General features: G+C 68.9%; 7 protein-coding genes across 7 annotated transcripts; 3 read left to right on the top strand and 4 right to left on the bottom strand.

Annotated features, from left to right (window-relative positions):
* Positions 1-121: 121 nt before the first annotated feature.
* Positions 122-2,185, top strand: V1510DRAFT_423633 (general substrate transporter). Its single transcript, XM_066934963.1, has 4 exons — positions 122-343; positions 379-424; positions 463-658; positions 868-2,185. Exons 1-4 carry the CDS (start codon positions 168-170, stop codon positions 2,151-2,153), a joined length of 1,704 nt encoding a protein of 567 aa, XP_066786582.1. The 5' UTR covers positions 122-167; the 3' UTR covers positions 2,154-2,185.
* V1510DRAFT_383682 (NADP-dependent oxidoreductase domain-containing protein) lies at positions 1,986-3,336 on the bottom strand. The gene is made up of 2 exons (XM_066931680.1): positions 3,140-3,336; positions 1,986-3,107 (listed from the first exon to the last, which is right to left on the bottom strand). The coding sequence occupies exons 1-2, from the start codon at positions 3,206-3,208 to the stop codon at positions 2,187-2,189; spliced, it is 990 nt and encodes a 329-aa protein (XP_066786581.1). The 5' UTR covers positions 3,209-3,336; the 3' UTR covers positions 1,986-2,186.
* Positions 3,337-6,965: 3,629 nt separating this feature from the next.
* On the bottom strand, positions 6,966-10,288 carry V1510DRAFT_399780 (uncharacterized protein; the record flags this gene model as incomplete). Its single annotated transcript, XM_066931945.1, has 2 exons — positions 9,741-10,288; positions 6,966-8,750 (listed from the first exon to the last, which is right to left on the bottom strand). Coding segments are annotated over exons 1-2 (2,202 nt in total), but the record flags the coding sequence as incomplete, so codon positions are not given.
* A 468-nt stretch (positions 10,289-10,756) lies between these two features.
* V1510DRAFT_441048 (acid phosphatase pho5) lies at positions 10,757-12,213 on the top strand (the record flags this gene model as incomplete). Its single annotated transcript, XM_066935623.1, has 2 exons — positions 10,757-10,954; positions 10,984-12,213. The coding sequence occupies 2 exons, from the start codon at positions 10,757-10,759 to the stop codon at positions 12,211-12,213; spliced, it is 1,428 nt and encodes a 475-aa protein (XP_066786579.1).
* Positions 12,214-12,245: 32 nt separating this feature from the next.
* V1510DRAFT_383676 (Phox homologous domain-containing protein) lies at positions 12,246-13,038 on the bottom strand. The gene is made up of 2 exons (XM_066931679.1): positions 12,531-13,038; positions 12,246-12,499 (listed from the first exon to the last, which is right to left on the bottom strand). Exons 1-2 carry the CDS (start codon positions 12,941-12,943, stop codon positions 12,409-12,411), a joined length of 504 nt encoding a protein of 167 aa, XP_066786578.1. The 5' UTR covers positions 12,944-13,038; the 3' UTR covers positions 12,246-12,408.
* A 392-nt stretch (positions 13,039-13,430) lies between these two features.
* On the top strand, positions 13,431-15,886 carry V1510DRAFT_383674 (anaphase-promoting complex subunit 5-domain-containing protein). The gene is made up of 4 exons (XM_066931678.1): positions 13,431-13,704; positions 13,734-14,127; positions 14,157-14,878; positions 14,908-15,886. Exons 1-4 carry the CDS (start codon positions 13,444-13,446, stop codon positions 15,802-15,804), a joined length of 2,274 nt encoding a protein of 757 aa, XP_066786577.1. The 5' UTR covers positions 13,431-13,443; the 3' UTR covers positions 15,805-15,886.
* On the bottom strand, positions 15,834-16,723 carry V1510DRAFT_405195 (uncharacterized protein; the record flags this gene model as incomplete). Its single annotated transcript, XM_066932317.1, has 3 exons — positions 15,834-15,952; positions 15,984-16,589; positions 16,642-16,723. The coding sequence occupies 3 exons, from the start codon at positions 16,721-16,723 to the stop codon at positions 15,834-15,836; spliced, it is 807 nt and encodes a 268-aa protein (XP_066786576.1).
* Between the last annotated feature and the right edge of the window lie 630 nt (positions 16,724-17,353).

Here is a 17,353-nt window from a genome sequence, read left to right as displayed (position 1 = left end):
TGGCCAGAGTTTGGAAGCAGGCCTAGCCGCGTCCGTTGGTAAGACGCAGCGGCCGCGACCGGGGCCCGTAGACCATATAAAAAGTTGTGGAGGCCGTCTGCCACTTTTTTCTGTAAAAGCGCCCACAAGAAAGCTTTGAGCTGTCGTTGTGTACCTGGCCTTCGAAAATGGAGAACCACGAAGAGAAACCCAGCAAGGACATCGTGGCCGAGTCTCTGACTACGTCGGAGGACCTGGCCGCGGTCAACCTGGCCGATCAGCCTGGTGGATTCAAGGGTCTGCTTGCGGCGTCGAACATTTTCTGGCTGTCGCTGTTCGCTGCGCTCGGAGGCTTCCTCTTTGGGTAGGAGGGGTATTGTTTGCCGCGCTGACGTAAAGCTATGACCAGGGTGTTATTTCGGGAGTGCTCGTTATGGAGGCCTTCGTAAGTGCGCGCCGGCCTACGGTTGCTGACCTGTGTAGCAGCTGAAGTTCCCCCGTCTGGGCTCGGACGGAGATCTCGAGGGCTGGGTTGTGTCGGTTATGCAGCTCGGTGCCATTATCGGCTCTGTCGTCAACGGCCCGCTGGCCGACAAGATCTCGCGTCGTCACTCCATGAGCATCGCCAACCTTATTATGGTCGTCGGCGCTGTCCTGCAGGCGGCGGCTGTCAACCCTGGTAAGTGGGGAGGCGGACACACCGCATTGGGCGGTGGGGCGCGGGCGGTGCACGCGCGCTACTGCGGGTCACAGACGGTACTGTGGCGGTGCGCTAGTGCAGCGGTCACTTGTCCCAGAGCGCCGCACGGCGTGCGGCGCGGACCCCGCGTCCCGGCCCCCAATTGCCCGTGTCCGGCGTCCATTCTTGTGAGCGTGCCTGACCGCCAGCTATGATGTTCATCGGCCGTTTCATTGGCGGTATCTCGCTCGGCATGCTTTCCATGGTCGTTCCCATGTGGATCGGCGAGATCGCGCCGCCGTCGATCCGCGGCTCGGCCGTCACCCTCCAGCAGCTCGCCATCTCGTTCGGCATCATGGTGTCGTTCTGGCTCGACTACGGCATGCAGCACGGCACGTCTGGCGCCATCCAGTGGCGTGTGCCGCTTGCTCTGCGCGTCGTCCCCGCCGTGGTCATGATCATCGGCTCGTTCCTGTTCATGCCGTACTCGCCCAGATGGCTGGTCAACGTCGGCCGCGAGACGCAGGCGCTCGAGGTCCTGATCAAGCTCCGCCGTCTTCCCGCGGACCACCCGCTCATCCAGGAGGAGATGCTCCAGATCAAGGCTGCGTCGGCTTTCGACAAGGCCACGACCGCGCTCAAGTTCCCCGACGCGCGTACGTCGGGCCAGAAGCAGTGGAACCAGATCAAGGAGCTGTTCTCGCAGAAGCACCTGCGCAAGCGTCTGTTTGTTGCGTGCGCGCTGCAGGTTCTCCAGCAGTTCACTGGTGTCAACGCTATCATCTACTACGCCCCCAAGATGTTCAAGGCGATCGGCCTCAGCGGCAGCTCGATCTCGCTGCTGGCTACCGGCGTCGTCGGCGTCGTCAACTTCCTGGCTACGATCCCGGCCGTCGGTCTCGTGGACGGCTTCGGCCGCAAGTCGGTGCTGCTCGTCGGTTCGGCCTCGATGGCCGGCTGCCACCTGATCATCGCCACGCTCTACGCTGTGTACGAGCACACCTGGGCTGAGCATGCTGCCGCCGGCTGGGCCGCGGCCGCGTTCGTGTGGTTCTTTGTCCTGCACTTTGCCTACTCGATTGGCTGCATCGCCTGGGTGTACCCGTCCGAGATCTTCCCGCCGGGCGTGCGCTCGACCGCCATGGGTCTCTCCATCGCCGTCAACTGGCTGTCGAACTTTGTCATCGGCCTGGTGACGCCGTACATGCTCACGGGCATCCGCTACGGCACCTTCTACTTCTTCTTTGCCTTCACGGCTATCCTGTTCGCCTGGGTTCTCCTGTGCCTGCCCGAGACCAAGGGCGTCGCCATGGAGGACATGGACCGTCTGTGGGGCGGCAACGACGGCAAGGAGGACGCCGAGCGCATGGAGAAGATCATCAAGGACCTCCGCTCGGAAGGCCCGATGGGCGTCACCGCCAAGGGCGCGTTCGACGAGCAGATCGAGACGGTCTCTGCGGGCGGCATCGAGCTGGGCAAGATCCACGACGCGTAAAATAGACAGTCAAATAGATTGTGTTGAGGCTATTTAAAGCTCGGGCGTGTCGGCGTAGAGCATCGACGAGTGCGCGTCCTCGTAGCGGCTACCGGAGATCTCAGCCTTGGCCACGGCCTCGTCGATGGTCTTGATCTCGTCGGCAGTGAGCTCGACCGAGGCTGCGCCGAGGTTCTCGTCCAGCCGGTTGATCTTGGTCGTGCCGGGAATGGGCACGAAGCCCTTGCTCATGATCCACGCGAGCGTGAGCTGGCCAGGTGTGTAGCCCTTGGTCTTGCCGATCGCGCCAATCGCGTCGACAACGGCCAGGTTCTTGGCGAAGTTCTCGCCCTGGAACCGCGGGTTCGTGCGGCGCCAGTCGTCGACCGGCAGATCGTCGACCGATTTGTACGCGCCCGTCAAGAAGCCGCGGCCGAGCGGCGAGTAGGCGACGACGGCAACGCCGAGCTCGCGGCACGCCTCAAACAGGCCGTTGGTCTCGGCGTCGGTCGAGAACGGCGAGAACTCGATCTGGACGGCCGTGATCGGGTGCACCTTGTAGGCGCGGCGCAGCGTCGTCGCCGAACACTCGGACAGACCCAGGTACTTGACCTTGCCCTCCTTGACCAGCTCGGCCATGGCCGCCACCGTCTTCTCGATCGGGATGGTCTGGTCAATGCGGTGCTGGTAGAACAGGTCGATGTGGTCCGTCTTCAGGCGCTCGAGCGACTCGGCGCACGACTGGTGGACGTACTCGGGCGAGCCGTCGACGCCGGTCGGCTTGATGCCGAACTTGGTGCAGAGAAAGATCTGGTCGCGCTTGCCGGACTTGGCGAGCCACTCGCCAATGATCTCCTCGTTGTTGCCGTAGATGCGGGCAGTGTCCCAGAACGTGCAGCCGACTTCGACGAGGTGGTCGAGGATCTTGTGGGCCTCAGACGACTCGAGGGTCGTGCCGTAGAAGGCCGAGATGCCCTGGAGTCAGTGGGCGCGGAGGGCGAACGTACCATGGCACCGTAGCCGATCTTGGTGACCAGGGGGCCACCCTTGCTGAACTGGGTCTTGGGAATAGGCATTGCGGAAAGTGCTGATGGTTGGGAGTCGCAGTGAGGATATATAGCCAGAGGACGCGGCGATGACTAAGCGGAGATCGTGCCGCAAAGTCCGGGATTGGGCGCGGACGCGGGGCGTGGGTGGCTGCGGCTGACTACGGCGTGGGCGTCGCGCGGCGTACGCCCGCGGGTCGGCGTTGGCGGTCGGCGCCGACGTGTGAGCTGTGACTGGCTGTGATCTGCAGATCTGCATCACGTGATGATAGCGGTAGAACCTTGTGCCGCTGGGAGTTTGGCCGGCGGCCCGTGCGCTGCTAATGGGAAAACGCATTCAACTATATACGGCTAAGCATCAAGTGGTCGCGCAGTCGTCAGGAACTCAGTTGTTGGACGACACGTTCGTGCCGGAGAACGCGCCTGGCAGCTTGTAGTTGTCAGGCACGACAAACTCGCGCGCGTTGGGGTCGAGCTCGCTCGACTTGCGGCCCGAGTACGTGCGCGGGACCGATCCCGAGAGGCGGTCGGCGTCGCCCGAGTGCGCCGTGTAGCGCGAGCCCGAGCGGTCCATAGACGAGTCCTCCTCGTACGCGTCCGCGTAGTCGTCAAAGCTGTTGAGCGACTGCGTGTCGTACGCACCGTAGCCGGAGCCGGTCTTGCGGTCCGTGCCGTCGAGCGCGTTGCCGTAGTTGGGCTCGTTCGACTCGGTCTTGGCCGCCTTCTTGCCGAGGCCGATTCCAGAAAGCGCGCCGGCGATGCCACCGAGGACGCCGCCGGTAACGCCGGTGGCGCTGCCGGAGGCCATCTTGGACGACACGATCGGCGGCTCGTCCGCGGCCTCGCCGTAGACGTGACCGTCGAACTCGGCGTCGTAGTTGGCCTGGTCGTAGGGCTGCGAGCCGGTGCCAGCACCGGTCTTGCCGGCAGCGGCCTTGGACGCGGCCGTACGCGACTGCGTGTAGTCCGAGTCGCGCTCGTCGCTGTAGTCCGAGTCGCTGAAGCGCGAGGCGCGCGTGCCGGAGTAGCCGGCCGCCGAGCTGTAGGCGCCAGTGGTGTCGTAGTCGCCGATGCGGCCCGAGTCGCTGTCGTAGCGGCCGGTGTCGCTGTCGTAGCGGTCGCTGTCGCTGTCGTAGCGGCCGCTGGACGTGCGGAGGCCGCTGGCGGCGGCACCGACGGCGCCGCCGGCGCCGGCGCCGTAGAGCGCGTTGCGCATCGACTTGTCCTGGGTGGCCTTGGGCATGTCGCCGGCAGTGGCCGTCTTGGGCTGGCCGTAGCTGGCGCCCGAGTACTGGGTGGCACCCACGTTCTGGGCACCGGCATACTGCTGGCCGTAGGTGGTACCCTGGTCGTAGGTGGTACCCTGGCCGAGGGTGGTACCCTGGCCCATCTGGGTAGTACCGGCCTGGCCCATCGGGGTAGTACCGGCCTGGCCCATCTGGGTAGTACCGGCCTGGCCCATCTGGGTAGCACCGGCCGGGCCCATCCGGGTCGCACCCGTCTGGCCGTAGGTCGCGCCGGTCTGGTTGACCTGGGTCGCACCGGTCTGGCTGTAGGTGGTACCCTGGACCTGGGTCGCGTCCGGCCCAGTCTTGGCCGCCTGCGCCTTCTCCTTCTTCTCCTTCTTAGCCTTGGCCTTGGCCGCCTTCTTGCTGTTCTTGGTCTCAGCCTTGTCCGCCAGCACGCCCGCGCCGACAGTGCTGCCCACGCCAGCCGACACGCCCGCAGGCTTGAAGCCCGTGGCGTAGTTGCTGGTCGCCGGCGGCATGTACTGGCCGTAGTCGACATTGCGGGTCTCGCTGCCGGGGACAGTACCAGTGGCCTTGGTCTGGCCCTTGGCCTGCTTGGTGGCCGAGACGTAGTCGCGCTCGTCCGAGGCAACGTCGCGAGACTTGTCCTTGGAGCCGGTCATGCCGACACCGGCGCCGACGCCGGCACCGACGCCAGCGCCCACGGCGGCCGTTCCCAGAGCACCGAGACCGTGATCCTTGGTCTGGGTCTGGCCCGCCGTCTTGGAGCCGTAGACCTCGGGGGTCTGGCCCGACGGCGCAGCGCCCGCGTAGATGTTGGTCTTCTCCTTGGACGTGTTGAGAGCGGACGAGTCGTAGGACGTGTCGCGCGAGTTGTAGTCGTCGTACGTCGCAGATCGGTCGTAGCTGTCGTAGCCAGTGTCGCGGCCGAGCTTGGTGCGGTCGACGAGCTCGCCGCGGCTGTGCGCGTACGACTGGCCCACGTTCTGGACTCCCGAGTCGTGCACAGAGCTGGCCGAGTCGCGCGAGTAGACGTCAGTGGTCTCCGGGCCGTCAAAAGCGCCCGAGTTGTACGGCGAGCGACGGCCAGAGGCAGCACCGAGTGCGACGCCGGCCGCGGCACCGCCAGCGGTGCCGACGGCAGCGGTCTTGGCCGTGGTGTAGCGGCCGGTGCTGTCGGTGGCAAAGCCCTCGGTGGCCTTGGAGCGGCCAGTCAGGTCCGAGGGGACCTCGTCAGCGAGCTGGTGAGACTGGGGCTTGGCCGAAAGCTCCTGGTCGAGCGGCTGACGGACGGTCGGCGACGGCGCGATCTTGGGCGACGCCTTGCCGGAAGCCGCGCGGTTCAGCGCCGGCTTTTCCATGGACGGCGTGCGGCCGACGGTCGGCTGCATCTTGGGCGACGCCTTGGGCGAAGCCTTGCCCATGGACGGGACGCGGGCGACGGCCGGCGAGGCCAGCGGCGAGGACTTCTCGAGCGTCGGCGTGCGGACGGGCGAGTCGCGGCCGGTCTGCGTCTGCAGCTTGGGCGACGTCGTCTGCAGCTTGGGCGACGATGTCTGCAGCTTGGGCGACGATGTCTTGGGCATGGTCGCCTTGTCGGACGGCATGCGGTTCGCGGTCGGCCGGGCCGACTGTCCGAGCATGCGGTCGACTGCAGGCACGGTCTCCATCTCGGCGCGCTTCGGCTGCTCGAGCGACGGCGAGCCCGAGTGCATGCGGTCGCCGTCGTAGGCCGAGTGGTGGAGCGGCGCCTTGGACGCGTCCGAGTGGCGTCCGGGGGCAGGCATGGCCGACGGCTTCTGAGACTTGGTCTGGGCCGAGTTGACGCCGGCGCGGACGGCGGCGGCAACGCCGGCACCAGCACCAACGCCGACGGCGCCAGCAGCCGCGGTCGAGCTCTTGGGGTGGACCGAGACGTGGCGGACGGCCTGGGGAGCGGGCGCGGCCTGCTGGGGCGCGGCCATGCCGGGCGCAACCGTGATCTCGTGCGCCTTGGGACCGGCCATCTGCGCGGCCGCCACGCTCTCGCTGTGGACCTCCTGTGTGCCCTGGGGACCGGCCGGACGCATCTCGCGCTTGGCGGGGGTCTCGCGCAGGGAGGTCACCGGTTTCTGCGAAACTCCCGAGTTGGGCGAAACTCCCGAGTTGGGCGAAACTGCCGAAGTTGGCGAAACGCCCTTCTTGGTGCTCTTGAACTGCGAGGGCGTCTGCTTGGCGGCCGAGGGCTGCGAGCTGACGTCGCGCTCGCCGCGGCGGCCCAGGACGGCGCCGCCAACGGCGCCGGCGGCAACGCCGGCGGCAGCGCCCTTGAGCGCCGAGCTGGGCTGGCGGCTCTGGGGCGTAGGCTGGACGGACGGGGTCTGCGCAGTCTGCGCGGCCGGGCGCGGGGTCGCGCCCGTGGTCTGGCGCGCGGTCTGGCCCTGCATCGTGCGCTGCGGGCCCGACGGCGTGCGCTGCTGGCCCTGGACCTGGCCGCGGCCCACGGCCGAGCCGGCCATGCCGCCGGCCACACCGCCCGCCACACCGCCCGCCACACCGCCCACGTTGAAGATCGGCGACGACCAGCGCTCGCCCTGCGTCGCCAGCTGGCGGTAGTGCGACACGCGGCCGGCGTTGCTCTTCGGCAGCACCACGTCCTTGAACATCGAGTCCTCCATCGTCGCCGCCACGTTGACCTTGCCCTCGGACTTCTTGGTCTTCTTGGACTTGCGCTCGCGCGACTCCTGCAGCTCGGCCTTGATGGCGTCCATGTACAGCTGGGCCGTGCCCGGCACCTTCGCGTCCGGGTCCTGCGCCAGCGTGCGCTGGGTGATGGTCTTGTTGCGCTGCACGCGGTACGCGGCCGCGTCGGCCTTGCCCACCATCTGGCGGATCTGCTTCTCCAGCGCAATCTGGATCGCCGGGCGCAGCACCGAGATCAGCAGCGGCCGGAAGAACGCAAACAGCATCTTGTGGCGCGACTGCCGCAGGCGCACGTCCATCTTGTCGATCTTGACGTCGACGTTGTCCACGCGCAGGAACGACTCGTCGCCGCGGCCGACGCTGGTGACGTCCAGGCGCACCGACAGGCCGTTGTTGCCCAGCAGGATGTCGGCCACGCCAATGTCCTTGAGCGTGGGCACGCCCTTCTTGCGGCGCACGTAGTACGAGATGTCGCGGAGGTCCGTCTGGACGCCGCTGGCCACCACCGTGAACGCGTGCGAGCTCGTGCTGGCGAAGTTGACGCGGCCCCAGCGCATCAGCGAGTTGTTGCGGACCTCGAGCAGGTTCGGCATCAGGTTGTCGCCCTGGATCACGAGGTTCTCGACGACAAAGTCGACCTGCGGGTCCGAGTACTCGATGCGCGGCACCGGCACGCAGTTGATGTTCTTGAACAGGCTCGGGACCATGACGTTCAGGAAGTCCTTCATGAGCGTGCGCTTGACCGTGAACGAGCCGTTGCTGTCGTGGCCGAGGTCGTTGATGAGCGAGCGCACGGACGCGGCCAGCTCGTTGCTCTCGGGGTCGTTCTTGAACGCGTCGCCGAGCACGGAGCACTCCTTGGACAGCCGCTGGGTGTGGCCCTTGTAGCGCGTGCTGAGCATCTCGTTGCCGTCGCGGTAGAGCTGCTCGTACTCGCTGTTGGCGCGGTCGGTCAGCACGAAGCCGGACTCGCGGACGCAGCGGCGGAGGAAGGTGCCGGCGGCCGTCAGCCACGACGACAGGTGCTCGTCCTTCTGGGCGTCGCGGTAGAACGAGTCGAGCGCGCCGAGGACGCCGTCGAGCGACGTGTTGTTGGCCGAGCGCTCGATGAGCTTGCGCAGCGACGCCTTGGCCGCCTGGGCGTGCTGGTCGCTGGCGACGCCGGCCTTGGCCGACTGCGCGTGGGTCGAGCCGTACGACTGCGCCTGGCGGCCGTACGACTGCACGAGGTCGAGCAGGCCGTCCATGGCCTTGGCGTAGTCGGGGTGGTCCTGGACCTCGACGAGCGTCTTCTTGAGCCGGTCGATCAGCTGCGACTGGCGGTTGCTGTCGAACTTGGAGCCGAGGTAGTTCTTGATCTCGGCCTCGCCGGTCTCCTTGCGGGAGCGCGCCTTGTCCTGGGCGTGCTTGACGCTGTCGTGGAGGTTCTCGCGGTGGACGTTGGTCTCGGTCCACGAGTTGTCGGCGGCCGGACGGTCGACGGAGTCGATCTGGTCCTGCGACGGCCGGACCTTTTGGGCGGCCGTGGACGCCGTGTCGCCGGCGATCTCGCGCAAGATGACGACGGCGTCCGAGAGGAGCTTGCGGAACTGGCCGTTCGAGATGATGAGCGTGCCGAGCGTGCGGAGGTTGTCGAGGGTCTCGTTCTTGGCGCCGGCCGGGGGGGCGAGGCCCTGGCGGGCCGAGGAAGAAACGAGGCCGGTGGAGGGGCCGGAGGGGCCGGAGGCGCCCATGGAGGAGCCCATGGCGGCGCCGGTGCCGGCGCCGACGCCCGCACCGGCGGCCGAGCGGCCGACGGACGAGCCGGGGACGCCGACGTTGGTGCCGGAGGGGCCGTAGCCGGGGACGCCGGTGGCGTTTCCGGGGGTGGCGGTGCCGGCGGTCGAGCCGGTGGCGGTGCTGCCCTGGACGTACGAGCCGGACGGGGCGTTGGTGGCATCGGCCTGGTAGCCCGCGCCGGTCTGGTAGCCGGTCTCGGTCTGGTAGCCGGTCTCGGTCTGGTAGCCGGTCTCGGTCTGGTAGCCCTTCTCGCCCTGGTAGCCGGTCTGGCCCTGGTAGCCGGTCTCCGTCTGGCCGTAGCTGTCGCCCATCTGGCCGTTGGCCTCGCCAGACTGGCCCTTGCTGCCCTTCAGAGCACCAAGGCCGACCGACGCTGCGCCAATGGCCTTGCCGGCCTGGCCGCCGACACCCGGGATCTGGCTGGCGGCCTGCGAGGCGGCGCCGGTGGCCTTGCCGGGCAGATCGCCGATCGAGGACGGGATCGCCGACGTGGCCTTGGAGGCCATGCCGCCGACCTTGCCGGCCTCGCCGGGCAGCGCGGACGACGCCTTGGACGCGGCGCCCGAGAGGTTGCTCGGGACGCCGGCGACGCCGGCCGCGTTGCGGGCGTTGTCGAGCGTGCTCGCGTTGTAGCCGGAGCCCGCCACATTCTGGCCCGGGGCGCCGGCGGTGGCGCTGGAGGCGCGGGCGTCGAGGCCGGTGGCGGTGCCGGGCGCACGGACGTCGGCGTTGGGCGCACGGACGCCGCCGGTGGCGCGGGCGTCGAGGCCGGTGGCGCGGGCGTCAGTGCCCGTGGCGGTGCCGAGCTGGCCGGCCGCGCCGCCCGCGGCGCCGCCGGCGACGCCGCCCACGGCGGTGCCCTGCATCTGGCCCTGGCCCATCGGGCCCGCCTGGCCCTGGGTCATCTGGCCCGCCGGGCCCTGGGCCATCTGGCCCGCCTGGCCCTGGCCTCCAATCTGCGACGAGTGCCACAAAAACTCCTGGAACAGGTTGCCCTCGTTCTTGCGCATCACCAGCGACCGCGCGCGCGCGATCACGTCGCGCAGGTCCGCCAGGAACTTCTGGCCGTCGGGCGAGAGCTGGGTGCCGTTCGCGCTCGTGCCATTGAGCGTCTCGGACTTGATCGCCGACGTCAGCGCAGCGTCCACCTGCTCGTTGCTCGGCAGCTTGCCGTGCTGGATCGCAGTCAACACAGCGTAGATCTGCATCTTGCTGTCGAATTCCGCCTCCTGCTGGCGACTGTTGGTTTCGCGATTCACTCTGACCATGTTGATTGCTTAGCCTGAAATTACAAAGGTGAGTTACGGTCTACGGCTCAGTCGCGCGGGCTTATAAGGAAACTCTGCTGGCGCGGGGCGCGTCGGCGGCTGCTGATCGTTGCGGGTCCGGGACAGATCCCAGCGAAAGCAGCGGGGCGTGGCCGGGGTGGGCGAGCGTCGAGCGGGATTTGCGCAGATTCGCTGGATTGGGACTTGGGCGCGCACAACGAGCGTTGTTCGGCCGGAAGCGTCGCGTGGCCGCGGGGTGCGGCGGCGAGTGCCGTGCAGCCTGATCCGGGCCCGCCATGTGGCGGCGGTTCCGGGGGAGGCGGTGATCCGCGTGCCGCGCCGGCTTCGGAGAATTCCTGGCTTGGCGGCCCGGCGTGCTGGGCCTGACAGCTGTCAGGCGCTGTGGCGTGTTCGCGGCTGGTGCGGGGCTGCGGGTAAGGGCTCCCAGCCGCGCCTTGTTCGCACGTGCGGCGCGCATCGCGCCGCCCCTTCCACGGATCAGGCACTCAACGTCGCCTTGTGCTCGCGGATGCTGCCGAGCGTTGGCGCACGCGAGCCGCTATAAGACCTCGGCCCGGCCCGGACAGCCCCCATTCGCCATGCTTCTCGGATCGCTGACAGTCGCGCTCGCCGCCGCCGGCGCCTGCGCCCAGGCCGTCGGCCAGTTCGCCCAGGACGACCAGACCACGTTCAACGTCCTGCACCACCTCGGCGGCCACGGGCCGTACGTCCGCCACCGCGGCTACGGCATCCCGTGGGAGCCGCCCGCCGGCTGCTACGTCGACCAGGTCCACATGGTAAGTCGTGTGCGGGCGCGCTGACGCAGCTCATGCGCCACGGCGAGCGCTACCCCAAGTCCGCGCACGGCCGCGCCGAGATCGCGCTGATCGAGCGGCTCAAGCGGGCGCCCGTGCCCGCGGCCGGCCCGCTCGCGTTCGTCCACAACTACACGTACTTCTCGACCATCGCCGACTTTGGCCTCGAGACGGCCACGGGCCCGTACGCCGGCACCAAGGAGGCCGTCCGCGCCGGCACGGCCTACGGCGAGCGCTACGGCCACCTCGTCGCCGGCGAGACCGCCATGTTCACGGCCGACAGCAACCGCGTCGTTGTGACCGCCCAGAAGTTCGCCGAGGGCTTTTTCGCGCGCCCCGACTGGAACGAGTCCGCGTCGCTGTACGTGGTCTCGCAGGCCGCCGACCGCGGCGCCGACACGCTCACGCCCGACAAGACGTGCGCGCGCTACCACCGCAAGGCCAACGAGTCGCTCTACACGTCGTTTCCGGACACGTACCTGCACGCCGCGGCCGCGCGGCTCAACCGCCAGTCGCCCGGGTTCAACGTGACCGCCGCCGACGCCGGCGTGATGATGACGCTGTGCGGGCTCGAGCTCGACGCGCGGCCGTCGTCGCCGTGGTGCACGCTGTTCACGCCCGAGGAGTGGATCGCCCACGGCTACACCGAGGACCTGGCCCACTTCTACAAGGACGGCCCCGGCCACGAGCTGTCGCGCACGCTGGGGCTCGTCTGGGCCAACGCCACGGCCGCGCTGATGGGCGGCGACGCCCGGCCGCGCGGCTCCGGCAGCGACGCCGCCGGCCCGCCCCAGTCCGTCTACCTCTCGTTCACGCACGACAAGGACGTCATGTACGTCGTCTCCGCGCTCGGCCTGGCCGACACCGCGCCGCTGCCGACGGACCGCATCGACTTTGGCTCGCGGTTCGTCTCGTCCGAGATCGTGCCCATGGCCGCTCGCGTGGTCCTCGAGCGGCTGCACTGCGGCCGCAGCCCCGAGACCGTGCACGTCCGGGTCGTCCTCAACGACGCAGTCGTGCCCGTGCCCGGCTGCCAGACCGGCCCCGGCTTTGCCTGCCCGCTGGAGGACTTCCGGCGGCATCTCGCCGGCCGCGCCCAGCAGCCGTTCGACGAGGCCTGCGGGCTCAACGCGTCGGCCGCTCGTGCTCCCGCGTTCTTTGCGCGCTACCGCGACGCCGCGTACACGCGCGCCAACGTCCCCATCCGCGCCGGCGTGCCCGTCGACGACGAGCCCGAGTAGCCCGTCGACCCGTGCCCGGCTGGCCGCCGACCCCGAGCCGAGCAGCCGCCGGCCTCGAGCCCAAAGGCCCGTCGGCGGCTCGCAGCCGTATGTCGAGTTATTCACATTACTATGTTACAAGGGAAGTCCCTCTGCGTAGTCAAAGCGGCCGCCGAGCCGCAAGCGTCCCGGCGCGTCCGTGTCCGGGCCGTGCGCTCACAGCCAGTGGTTGCGCTCCCACTGCGGGTCCTGGATGAAGCCGCACAGGACCTTCGAGCCCGTCTGCAGCAGCGGGTGCCCCGCCACACTGCCGTCAGCGCGCCCCGCGCACAACTTACATCTGCAGGAACCGCTCCAGGCCCTCGCGCCGCTGCTCGATGACCTCGTCCGAGAACCGGTTGGTGAAGACCTTGCCCGGCAGCGGCGGAATGGTCACGCGCGACGACTCGCGCTCGAGAATCTCGCGGAAGTACTCAAAGTCGCTGTACCGGCGGCGCACGACCGAGTACTTGAGCTTGAACGCCGGGATGTTTGTCCGGCAGACAATCTCGTAGTCTGTGTACATGCCGCGGCCGTAGCCGACGTGGGTCTCGGGGTTGCGGACCTCGATCTCGAGGAAGTTCTCGGGCACGCCGTAGATCTCGTCGAACGTCTGCTGCTTGAACTGCGGCCGCGAGATGAACTCGAAGTTGCGGGCCTGCTGCATGCCGCGCGAGCCGGTCGTGGTCGGAGGGCCGGGGGGGGTGTTCATGTCGTCGGTGGTCCTCGTGCCTAGGAGGCGAGTGGGCCTACGGATGCTGGCCAGGGCCGATAAGCGGGGCGCAGATGTGGGCACGGGCGCAGGCGGGGGCACGGTCACGTGCGGCACGTGACGGCGACGCGCTCGGCATGCGGCGAGCTCGGCGTGGGGCCTCCGGCGGCGACTCCGTCGAGGTGGGCCTGCGGGCGGCCGCTGCAGCGCAGAGCTGGCAGTTCGACGAGTCGCCCGGAGGCATATAGCCGCAGGCACGTACTGCGGAACGTGGTCCTTTCACGTGACCCGCGCGCCGCGCAGTGGCCGCAGGCACGTGACCCGCCCCGCACGTGACCGCGCCGCACCGACGTCCCACGCACCCACACCACGTGACCCGCGCGCCGCACACCGCAGGCACGTGACCCGCACCACGTGACCGCACCCGCACGTGACACACCCGGCACGTCCCACGTGACCCGCCCGCCGCCATCCCGCCCGCGCGCCCGCCCGTCACACCAATGCCCCGCGACGCCCCCACGGCCGTGCCCGTGCACTTCCTCACGCCGGCCAAGATCGTCCTGGTCTCGCTCATCCGGCTCTATGTCGAGCACTGGGTCCCCGTCGCCCACCGCCTGCGCGTCCTCCGCCAGATCACGGCCTGGCTGGACGCCAAGGACTCGCGGCTCGCCCTCCTCGCCATGGCCGACTTCCGCGCCTTTCTCGGCGACATCCCCTCCACCGTGCCCGACCACACGATCTACCAGCTCATCATGCGCGAGGTAAGCCGCCGCCGGGCCCGCTGACGCAGCTCTGGGACCTCGGCAACCTCGACGAGTTCCACTACGCCATGAAGAAGATCAACAGCACGTTCTTCGTCGCGCCGCGCGCCGGCGCCGCCCGGCCCGCGCCGGCCGTCCACCACAAGTCGCTGCTCGGCCACTTCCTGCGCAAGTGCTACCTCGAGTTCTCGTCCATGGACTTTGACGACCGGATCGTCCTCTGGGGCGCGCTCGTCAAGTACCGCCAGGCGTCGTGGCCGGACTACGCGCCCATCGAGTCGCGCGTGCCCGCGTTCGTGGACGACGGCTCGCGGTCGTGGGTCAACCCCGAGTTCTCGCACATGGTCGAGGACGCCGCGGCCGAGTCGGTCGCGGCCGAGGACGTGACCAAGCTGCTCGAGTTCCAGATCTCGTACCTGCAGAGTGAGTGGGCGCCCGGCGCCGCTGACCAGAACACGGCTGCAGCCTGCCCGACCGCATGCGCGCGGACCTGCAGGCGATCCTCGGCAAGCTGGCGCAGACGCCGTCGCAGACGCACTACATCCGGTTCCTGGACGCCTGGCGCTCGGGCGACTACCAGGAGGCCTTCGAGAACCTGCACCGGTACTTTGACCACACGATGCACAACCGCGACGGCATCTTCTACCAGTACGCGCTGCTGAACCTGGCCATCCTGCAGTGCGACTTCAGCTGCTTCCGCGAGGCGCTGTGGGCGATCCAGGAGACCATCAAGACCGCGCGGCAGAACAAGGACGCGATCTGCCTGAACTTCTCGCTGTCGTGGCTGCACCACTTCCAGAAGACGCACCCGGACCAGTGCCCGGCGCCGGCGGCGTCGGACGAGGAGACGCTGCAGTTCCTCAAGGCGCGGTCGAAGGAGAGCGGGATGGCGAACCTGCAGTCGATCAGCTACCTGTCCGAGGCGCGGTCGCTGATGTTTGCCGGCGGCGACCCGACGCTGGTGTTCGAGGCGATCGCGCAGAGCGCGCTGCTGAACGGGCTCGAGAACCTGGTGGAGCCGCGGGGGGCCCAGTTCCTGATCGTGAGCACGTTCTGGACGCGGCTGGGCTACGCCGCGCTGGGCAGCGTGCACATGGACATCTTCCTGACGTCGTTCGACAGCCCGACGCTGCTGGACGACATGGTCAAGACGGCGTGCCGGGCGGCGTTCACGGTAAGTGGCCGCGGGACGCGCTGACGCAGATGGCGGCCGGCGGCCAGGCCGACGCGGGCGAGCGCCTGCTGGACGCGGTGGAGCCCAGCGCCGCGCGCTCGTTCAAGATGTACCAGTTCTGGTTCGTCTACAAGGTGCTGCTGGAGTTCAAGCGGGCGGTGGCCGCGTGCCGGCTGGCGTCCGCGCGCGAGCTGGGCGCGCGCCTGGAGGCCATGCCGGGCGCCGACATCGACTGCGACCACGAGATCGTGCTGGCACGGGTCGAGCTCGAGCTGCGCGCCGGCAACACGGCGGCCGCCGCGGACCTCGTGGCCGCGGGCATGGACCGCGCGGTCGCCGACGGCGCCGACGTCTACAGCCAGCTGAGCCTGATGCTGACGCACGCGCACCTGCTCGCCCAGACCGACGGCCAGATGCGCAGCTACTCGCTGCTGATGCGCTGCATCGCGGTCGCCGAGCGCGCGTGCGTCGTGCCGGTCATGCTCGAGGCCTACTGCCGGCTGTGCGCGCTGCTGGTGGCCACGGGCCAGCACGAGCGCGTCCTGGCCATCCTGGACGCGGTGTTCCCGCAGCTCATGGAGACCGAGGCCTGCGCCGTGCTCGGCCTGGCCTACACGGTCATGACGGACGCGCTCGTCGGCGCCAGCCGGCTGGCCGACCTGGCCGACCCGGCCGACCCGGCCGACTCCGCGACCGCGCAGGCGCGCGCGTCCGTGGAGCACGCCGTGCGCTACGCCGGCCTGGCCTACGACGAGTACGCCAAGGTCGGCGACCTGGCCGCCCAGATCGACCTCTCCGGCAAGCGGGCGCGGCTGCACCAGGTCCTGGTCGGGCTCGGCGCGGCCGACGCCGCCGTCGAGCGCGACCGCCTGGCCGCGCTCAACCTCGAGCTCCGCGCGGCCCGCCGCGCCCGCCGCGCGCTCTAGGGTGCCATCTATGCATTCGCCGCTGCGCCTCACCACATGGTCATGAAATACACGCTCGTCAGAGCCGCCACCACGCACACCAGCGCGCTGCCGCCAAACAGGTACCCGTTCAGGCCCCGGGCGCCGCTGCAGGTCGCGCATTCGCTCGCTGCCGTCAGCGCGCTCGCGCCCCCACTTACACGACAGATTGCTGTACGCCTGCGGCGTGTACACGCCGAACACGAGCGAGTCGTAGACGGCCAGGTGGCCGGCCTCGGCGGCCGACGTCGCCGAGATGTTGGCGTCGTAGATGTACAGCGTGTACTTGGCGTTGACCAGCGGCACCTCGGCGTCCGCCTGGTACCCGGCGGTGTCCCACACGGCCTCGGTCGCCTTGCCCGAGATGTTTTCGGCGATCGGGTAGTAGTGCGCGTTGAGCGAGCAGTACGCCTCGACGTTGATGGCCGACGGCGTCACCGACAGCGTGGTGTACGACCACGAGAACGTCGCGTAGCCGCCGATCGGGAAGTACGTTGTGTCGTCCGTCAGCGCGGGCGTCACCATCACGACGCTGCCGGTGTTTGTGTACGTTGTGGTGGACGCGGACGCGGACGCCGACTTGGTCGTCGAGTGCGCGCTGCTGTGCACGCTGCTGGCCACGCTGCTGGCCACGCTGGACGCGTGCGCACTGGACGCGTGCGTGCTCGACGCGTGCCCGCTGGTCTGCGACGCATGCGTGGACCCGGACGCCGGCTTGCTGGACGCGGTCGCCGACGCCGACGCGGTCTCGGACTCGGTGGTCTCGGCTGCGCGCGCCACTAGAGGAAAATCTGGTCAGTGTGTCCGTGGGATCCGTACCATCGAGCGCACGCTCAAAATGCCAGCCGGCCGCCTGCGACACGAGCAGGGCGAGCGCGATCAGGAGCAACAGGAACCGCATGGTGGATGCGGACCAGAGAGCAGGGCGCGGTCTATAAAAGCGGTGCGGCACGTCAGGAGGCCAAAATTAGAGAACGCCGCTTGCGCGCTAAGCCTGCGGAGTCCGCGCGCTAGCCGCGGCAAGCAGGAGACAAACATGCATTAGACTACATTTGGCACGCACTAGCCTCACTGGGCTACGCGCTCGTGTTCTGGCGCATCGAGCTATAAATATCGTGCGTCATACGCCGCACGCCGTGCGGCGGCTGGGGCCGTTGCCACTGGCACCGCCCTGGTCGCGAGGCGGTGGCGGTGCAGCGAGCCTCGGGCAGACGGCTGCGGGCGGCTGTATGCGGCTATATGCCTGCCGCAGGCAGCACCCTCGACGGAGTCGCCGCCGGAGGCATGCTGCGCCGCCACGGCCTGCGCCCGGCGGCTATATGCGGCTATATGCCTGCCGCAGGCAGCACCCTCGACGGAGTCGCCGCCGGAGGCTCGTTGCAGCGACGGCTGTCCCTGAACGGCTGTATGCGGCTATATGCCTGCCGCAGGCAGTACCCTCGACGGAGTCGCCGCCGGAGGCATGCTGCGCCGCCACGGCCTGCGCCCGGCGGCTATATGCGGCTATATGCCTGCCGCAGGCAGCACCCTC

Source organism: Dipodascopsis tothii (assembly GCF_038497935.1).
Source record: "Dipodascopsis tothii strain CBS 759.85 unplaced genomic scaffold V1510scaffold_49, whole genome shotgun sequence".
NCBI classification, from domain to species: domain Eukaryota; kingdom Fungi; phylum Ascomycota; class Lipomycetes; order Lipomycetales; family Lipomycetaceae; genus Neoaidaea; species Neoaidaea tothii.
Note: the sequence above shows the minus strand (reverse complement) of the source record. Positions and strands in the feature narration are given on the sequence as shown.

Bases quoted from the DNA above. Each gene is read 5' to 3' on its own strand.
- V1510DRAFT_383676 (XM_066931679.1), bottom strand. From the start codon at position 12,943: ATGAACACCCCCCCCGGCCCTCCGACCACGACCGGCTCGCGCGGCATG. The intron at 12,500-12,530 runs GTAAGTTGTGCG...CGCTGACGGCAG, and splicing joins CTGGAGCGGTTCCTGCAGAT to TGTGGCGGGGCACCCGCTGC.
- V1510DRAFT_383674 (XM_066931678.1), top strand. From the start codon at position 13,444: ATGCCCCGCGACGCCCCCACGGCCGTGCCCGTGCACTTCCTCACGCCG. The intron at 13,705-13,733 runs GTAAGCCGCCGC...CCGCTGACGCAG, and splicing joins ACCAGCTCATCATGCGCGAG to CTCTGGGACCTCGGCAACCT. The intron at 14,128-14,156 runs GTGAGTGGGCGC...GCCGCTGACCAG, and splicing joins CCAGATCTCGTACCTGCAGA to AACACGGCTGCAGCCTGCCC.
- V1510DRAFT_383682 (XM_066931680.1), bottom strand. From the start codon at position 3,208: ATGCCTATTCCCAAGACCCAGTTCAGCAAGGGTGGCCCCCTGGTCACC. The intron at 3,108-3,139 runs GTACGTTCGCCC...CACTGACTCCAG, and splicing joins AGATCGGCTACGGTGCCATG to GGCATCTCGGCCTTCTACGG.
- V1510DRAFT_423633 (XM_066934963.1), top strand. From the start codon at position 168: ATGGAGAACCACGAAGAGAAACCCAGCAAGGACATCGTGGCCGAGTCT. The intron at 344-378 runs GTAGGAGGGGTA...GCTGACGTAAAG, and splicing joins CTCGGAGGCTTCCTCTTTGG to CTATGACCAGGGTGTTATTT. The intron at 659-867 runs GTAAGTGGGGAG...CCTGACCGCCAG, and splicing joins GGCGGCGGCTGTCAACCCTG to CTATGATGTTCATCGGCCGT.